We start from the raw sequence: 7,833 nt of genomic DNA, 5'->3' as shown, positions 1-7,833 counted from the left end.
GTAGAACAAAATTACATATTTAGCAATTTTTTAACAGATGTGGATTACGGAATTCTAATTAAGTTAGCCTCAAGTGCCTAAAGTATTAAATTTCAAACTACAGATAGATAATTTAAATTTTGGCCAAACCATAAATGAGTAAATTGTAATTTATCATTTTTAAATTTTTTTTTTTTTTAAGAAGTTGAAATTGATTTCTACGTGAGTTTTATTATTATTTTTTAACGTGTGGCATTTTTTTTAAAAAAAATAGAAGGTGGAGTACGAAACTTTTTGTGATAAAGGTTGGGTCACTTGGGTAGGATTGTAACTTTGTAAGAACGTATGGAAGTTTTTTTTTTTTTTTTTGGATAGAAGGACTGGTGTACTAAACTTTTAAATAAAACGACACGCCGTCAAACAATACGCCTTTTAAAAAAAAGAAAAAGAAATTTGAGTGAACTCACCCTCATTATATAAAGCTTTGCAATAATTCCTCTAGAACCTACAGAAGCGAGAGATATTTTATCAGAAAACCGAATTAGCAAAGCCCTAGAAGGAGATGAGAGCAATGCCGATGGACTTCTTCGCGGACATGGACGACCAGCCTTCGACTATGGCCATGGACGTGGACGACGTTGATCCACTCGAGATCTTCGGTGAGGGCGTCATCTCCATGGACAGCAAGCTCGCCGATGCCGATTTCTACAACGCATTCGAAGACGACTTCGATGACTCTGACATCAATTGAACCCGTCTTCGTCTTCATCTTTATCATCATGATTTATGAATGTTTCTTCTTTTCTAGGCTCTGTTTTAAAATCTTTTTATTTCTCTGTTATGAAACTATGTGTCTGCCGCTTTAATTCAATATATGAATATCTGTAGATATCTAGTTTCGACCTTGTTGAATCTTTAAATATTTTTGCCATGTTCTTGAGTTATGGTGATTTTTATGTTTTACTTTTTTTTTTTTTAGGGTTTCTGTAAATTGCAGAGAAAATTTCCTCTGTTTGGTTGCTTAGAAAATCGATTGAAAATAAAAGAAAATTCAAGGGAATGTGATTGCTAGATAACTCGTGTGATTGAAGAACGAAGAATCAATATGCAAGTCAAAACCCCATTATATATAAATGTGGATTCCATTATAATTTATTATTAATTTAAAGGAGTGAAAGATGTAGCCCTGTTGTGGATGTATTTGGATTGAGGGGGAGTAGAGTAGAGTTGACAGGAAATTAGTGCCAACTCTACTTTACTCCCCCTCTATCCAAACGGGTCTCCTGCTTTTATTTTCTCTCTCAATATCTTTTATTTAATTTAACATGTTTTTATAAAATAATACACAAATGGAATTCTTAACTTAATTAGAATAGGTTGTTGTATTTTGCCTGGAGATATAGTGAGCATTAGTCTGTGCGTAAATATGCTGTTGAGCTGAACAGGACTCTCTGCTTATGTGGTTCATCTTTGAGTTAATGCAAGTTTTATCTACTTAAAGTTCTACCCATCCAACATGGGTGGGGACTGTCTCAGGTATTTTCTATCTGAGAAATCGTCTTGCATACGAGTATAATCCGCATTGGGTTCTTCTTTGTAAGGTTCCCAAGAAAATTACCTGTCTCATTTTCTGTGTTATTTGGAATTTTCCATTAGGTGTTTGTGGTCATGATTGAATTTTAGTGATTGTTGCTCCAATTCAGAGGCAGATTTGCTTTGTGGGACTTAGTATGGATTTGCTGTGGTGTTTGATTTAGGATTCATGCTGTTTTGATGAAGGTATGATTTGGTTACAACAATGATATCCAGAAAACCTACATATCTGACTTTAAGCAGGATGCTGGTACTTTTAGAAATTTTGTGAATCTGCTAGGACCAGTAAATGTTTTAATTTCTTTGAAATTTTTTATTGTTAGGTGATGGATTTGACCTTATTTGGCTATCTAACATCCTTGACCTTGAGTTTGGGATCTGTAGTATCTATGTTATTTGGAATGCTAATTATTGTATTTGATCACACTTTGGTTTAACCTTGGTAGGCTAGGTTGCTTGTCTGTTTTAATGCACTCGAGGTGTATTGGATTTGGTACTTTTGGCTAATGTTGCTGATCAGCTGGATTTTTTTTGGGTTGCATTAAGGCAGCATGTTCATCTAATAATATAAATTAGATTAGAATGATTCAGACATTAAGCCAGTTTTGCTGAATGGGTTACATTACATGGACCTTTAATTGCTTCAAACACACAAATGGGTTAACTATTGGACAAGCTGAGGTAGTTGTCCATAAAAAGAGAAATTTTGGTTTGAACATTTGCATCATGAGTTGCAGATATTTGTAGAGTTTTGGTGGCTTTTTTTTTTTTTTTTTTGAAAGGGAAATGGTATGGAATTAAACCATAACAAAGAGTCATACAGAGACTACCTGCGGAGCAGGATAGAAGCTCAAATTACAAACATATCAGCTAGAAATAAAAGAAGTTACACAAGGGGACATGACTCCAATCCAGAGGTTTCTGCACCTTCTAGCAAAATGAGCAAGCTCATGAGCAACGGAGTTGAAGTTTCTGCTTAAATGTTTGAAGATGCAGGTCTCAAAAGATTCACAAGCTTGAAGAATACTCTGCACAATGTGCCCATAGCTGCTGCCTGTGGCCTTGTCTTGGACTGCTTGAATGGCGTTCTGCGAATCTGATTCAATTATGATCCTGGATAGCTGAAGCTCCTGAGCCAAAAGAACACCATGCTCCAGAGCCATTATTTCTGAAAGTTCAGCAGTAAAGCAAACTTGAAGAGGCTTGTTGAGAGCAGCTACAACTTTGCCAAAGCTATCTTTAATGACAACACCGATGCTAGAAGAATTTTCCAAGTCAGAAGACGCCCCATCTACATTTATTTTATGAAAGCCGTGGGGAGGGGGAACCCAGCAAGTTGGGGTAGCCCTTGGGAGACTGAAATCCCACAATGCCGAGCCTACATAATTTTCAACATTACTCTTCGCCATAAGCCACACCTGATTGGGAGGGAGCCCACAACCCTCATGAACAACCTTGTTTCTATTGTACCAGATGGCCCAAGCAATAGTAAAGAAAAGCTCTGAGTCTTGGGGTGTTGCATGGGAGAGAATGAAGATAGTAGAGTCAAGGAAAGAGTTTTTAATACCATGGGTATTCAGCGGATTCTCCAGCCAAAAATTCCAGACCAATGATGAGGAAGTGCAGCTAAGGAGAGCATGGTCAAGATTTTCAGCTTCATTTTTACAAACCGGGCAGGTCTTAGAATGGGAAATCCCTCTCTGGTTTACGGCTTCCATCGTAGGAAGGCCATTAATACAAGCTCTCCAAGAAAAGATCTTAATTTTAGGTGGGAGATTTAAGTGCCAAAGCTTCCTCCAAATCAGTTTGCACGGGTCTCCGGTTGAACATTCTTCACTCCCATTTGAATCCAGCATGTTGTAAGCTAGATGGTAGACACTTTTTACAGTGAAGTTCCCATGGCTATTTCCAATCCAAATGATTTTGTCTTCAGGAAGGTCATGACTTAAGGGAATCTTTAGGATTGTTTCCGCTTCAAAAGGAAGGAAGGCGGCCTTTATTATGTTCACTCTCCACCACCTTGTCATTGGATCAATTAGGGAGGAGACCATTGGGAATTGAGGGATATTACTTGGAGGTGAGATGACTTTGTAGGTAGATGGTGTTGGCAGCCATTTGTCATCCCATATGTGAATTAGCTTCCCATTCCCCACTTTATTATGTTCACTCCCATTTGAATCCAGCATGTTGTAAGCTAGATGGTGGCTTTTGGTGTTGTTTTTGGTTGGTGGTTGATACTACCTAGTTTAAGGTTTTTTTTGGGTGGCTATTTCAGGAAAATTATCTTTTATAAATGTGGGAATGCAAAGATAAAATATTTCTTTCTACTAGAGTTTTTGGAAATTTTAAGGAGTGAAGTTCCTGTTGAGTCTGTCTCCCTTGGTTAGAATCAGTCATCCATGAATCCCTGAACCTGAAGACATGAAAACTGAGAGAGGATGGTGGAAACGTGGGTCTAAGAATGCGCATGGTAACAAAATACAGTGATATATATATATATATATATATATATATATTTTTTTTGAGGTAAACGATAGAAAAATACAATAATATATATATATATATATATTTTTTTTTTGGAGAAAAATATAGTGATATTCTAAGAAGGGACCCCTTGAACTTGGATAAATTCCCAAATTAGTCATATCATTATGTGCTATTATGTGCTGTGCATTGATGCTGCATAATAATCTACGCACACATATCATATACTATATTATATAATAAAAGTTGGGTTTAGAAGTTGTGATTGTGCCAAGTGGCTTTACCGAATTGCAATTTTTTTTTTTTTTTTTAGATTTTAAAAATATGTATATAATTTTTTTTCTCCTATAATTTCAAAGTTGATAGAAATCTTAATTTGATTACAACCCAAATTCTTCATCTAATCCATTTGTAATAATTTCTAAGTTGATAAAAATTTTAATTTGATTACAATCTAAATTCTTCATCTAGTCTATTTAATCCTTATTTTCTAAGTGTAGTGTATTATAATCCAAATTCTTCATCTAATCCATTTAATCTTTATTTGTATGTGTAGTGTATTATAAAAAAGTAGTTTTAACAAAACATACAACTTACATTAAAAATAAGTGTTTTAACAAAACATGCTACCTACATTCAACAAAACATAAAATTTTAAAAAGAGACTAAATTTAGTTGGTTTTCTTCTTTGGGAAGTCAATTTAGTTGGTTGGTGCCATACAACTACAACCTACAATTGTATTTATCTAAATATTATCAACAAAGCCTCAAATAATAGGATAGAAAGAAAACAAAATCCAAAGCATAAAGTATTAAAATGTGTAGTTGTGTACGTAGAAGTATAGCTAATCTCATAAATTAAAAAAAAAAAAAAAACTTTCATTGGGAGGATATACACACGGAGAGGAATTAATAATAAATTTGTTATCTACTTTTTTTTCAAATATATATAGTTTTAATTTATTTATTTATTGGATAAATATGAAATTTTTGGATAGCCAAAAAAAAAAAAAAAAAAGCTAATAACATTGATAACTTGATCTTTACCGTATATTAGGAAAAAAAATTGTAATTAACGTTAACAGCTTGATTTTTACCGTATATTATGGAAAAAAAATTGTAATTAACGTTAACAACTTGATTTTTATGGCATTTGATTTTAAATAAATTCCTTTTTTTTTTTTTTTTTTTTTTTTTTTTTTTTTTTTTTGTTGCTTATAACAACTTCTTCACAATTTTAAATTATTGTTTTATATAGAAACAACTTTTTATCACCTTTTTTTTTTGGGTTGAAGTTTACCATGGTTGAAATTTTGTTTGTTGGATAAATATAAGAATGATTATGGATAATAGTTTTATTATACCATGACTCTCATCTTTAGATTTTCAAGTCACTATAACTAATAAGGTCAAATTCATGATTTTTTTCATTAATATTTTGACGTCCAAGTTTCTTTCATTTTTTTTAAAGTTATTTGTTATTTGTTTTTCTCTCAAGTTTAGTCTCTTTTGGCTTCAAAAAATAAATTCACAATTTTGTTTGGTTTATTTATTTATTCATTTATTTATATATTTTTTCTTTTCTGAGAGTTTCCTTGAGGTTTCGAAGCACTTGATCAAAAGTTTTTCTCAAAAAAATTTCTTGAAGTTTATATTTACACATTTTGTTTTGATAGGGTGAAATTCAGTGTCTCCTTCCTCACTTTCAAGGACAAAAATTCAATTTTTACGTAAGTTTATCTACTTTTATTAACTATTACATTGAGGTTACCACTTAAATATGCTTTCAATTATTGAATTCAGGTTTTTCATTTAAATATGCACTTTAGTTTTAATTTGCAAACTCCCTTTATATTTTTCAGGCATCTCCTTTTATATTAGTTGCATAATTATCTACCATATTCCATTCAATTAACTTTGGACTTATATATGATTTTTTTTTAATTATAAAAATTTAATCTTACACAATATATATTCATTATATAACTTAATGTTCCCTAAACCTATTTAGAATATTAGGTAGCGTGGACGCCCTTAATGAAAAGATGGGAGTAAATCTTACCCATCACGATGTCAACTAGGTGTATAATTGCCTACACCTTAAGAGTATGAGATATTACCTTAAAACTAGGGTTTCCGAAGTCAGGCTCATCTCGTGTCTCCCTGAATTTAACAAGGGCATGGACCAAGATTTTTTGATTATCTCGGGTGAGTGGCATGATGGTCTTCATTTTCCGACACGAGAAGGGCAACTAGGTGGGGTATTTTAGGTTTAAGTACCCTGTTTTGACAGTGAACACTTCAATCTCATAGTTTTTTGTTTCTCTTCTTGTAGTTCAAAAACATATTTCTTTTGGTTTAACAAACCTTTTCTCTAACTATACCTTTGTTCTTTGGATTTTTGCAAACAAGAATTTCACAGCCCCCAATTTCAATTTCGATAACGAACCTGACCTCACCATGATACTCAAGTCTGAGATTTTTCTCCATATGGACGGACAGCTGCGTGACTCTCACGTCATCCTCGGATACAAGCCGATCTCATCCAGTTTTCAGTCCCCCTAGTACGTCATAAAGGCTAAGGATCCTCTATTGTAGCAAATCAACATCGCAGTACCTAGATTTCTTGCTAGTCCTCCACTTGAAGGTACTCAGCAAGTTGAGTTGCCCATCCAGCGTGTTACCAAGGAAGAAGCAACCTCCTCACACCCAACTCCCGAAGAAGAAACGACTAGAATAATTGAGGTTGTAGACTCTGAAGAGGATTTTGAGGTTTTTGATCAGCCACTCCCCACAGAGTCTCCACGTGCTACCTTCTCCCATTTACCCTTTGCTCAAGTAAGTAGCAGTCAAGAGCCATCCAATGTTCTAGAAGCCATGGTGCTCTAATGGAGAAAGAACACCAACCTCCTTGAACTTTTGGAATCGCACGCTGGAGGGTCTACTCCCGAGGTGGCTGCCCAGCCTCGGCCTCCGACTCCCCTCCCTACCCATACTTCCCCTCCCGAACAAGCAGATAAGAAGAGGAAGAGAGATAGAAAGGGTAAGGAAGTGTTCGAAGATGGTGAAGTTGTTCCCTCTAAAGTACTTGAGCCAAAAAAAGGGGCAAAAATCGCCAAAGGGGCACAAAGAAAGACCTCGGTTGAGGTATGGATGCGGAGGTGGTAGTTGAGCGTCGCCTTAAGGTTCCCACCTGGACCCCACCACTTGAGCTAGATGGAGCCCTACTCCTACTGGACTCTTCCATTAGGGACTTCCAGAAAGGCAAAGCTGACTACGTAGCCAACACATTGGAACAACCTCTACTTCTGCCTCAAGACATGGCCGACCTGAGGACTCTAAAAAAGCACAAGGTGTTTCTAACCTTGAAGAGGGACTTGGCCATGCTATGCACTTCAGTCTATTTCTTGTATCATATATACGTATATTTTTTTCATTATTGTTGTCATGTACTTATATTATTATTTTTTAAAAAGATTCACTTTGCTGCTTTCTTCTAGGTAATCCAAGCAACAAATATCGCTGAGGAATGGGTGGATGATGCCCATGCTTAATTGAAGAACGAGGAGGCACGCCGTGTAACTGCTGTCAAGACTCTAACTATGGCTGAGAAAAAAGATTAAGGATCTTGGCACCAAGTTGACTGAGGCAAATAGGGAGAAGAAAAGTGTTGAAACTGCACTAGCCAGCGTTGAGAAGTAGGCCTAGGATCAACATCTGTAGCTTCGTAAGGTCAAGGAACAATTGGCCATTGCCCGCGAACAGATCGAGGCTAAA

General features: G+C 35.3%; 1 protein-coding gene across 1 annotated transcript; it reads left to right on the top strand.

Annotated features, from left to right (window-relative positions):
- Positions 1-455: 455 nt before the first annotated feature.
- On the top strand, positions 456-884 carry LOC126688514 (small acidic protein 1). The gene has a single exon (XM_050383232.1). It carries the CDS (start codon positions 542-544, stop codon positions 728-730), a length of 189 nt encoding a protein of 62 aa, XP_050239189.1. The 5' UTR covers positions 456-541; the 3' UTR covers positions 731-884.
- The last annotated feature ends 6,949 nt before the right edge of the window (positions 885-7,833 follow it).

The sequence above is a fragment of the Quercus robur genome, chromosome 6 (assembly GCF_932294415.1).
Source record: "Quercus robur chromosome 6, dhQueRobu3.1, whole genome shotgun sequence".
Classification (NCBI taxonomy): Eukaryota; Viridiplantae; Streptophyta; class Magnoliopsida; order Fagales; family Fagaceae; genus Quercus; species Quercus robur.
The sequence above is the reverse complement of the archived record's forward strand: the minus strand, read 5'-3'. Positions and strand labels throughout refer to the sequence as shown.

Bases quoted from the DNA above. Each gene is read 5' to 3' on its own strand.
- LOC126688514 (XM_050383232.1), top strand. From the start codon at position 542: ATGAGAGCAATGCCGATGGACTTCTTCGCGGACATGGACGACCAGCCT.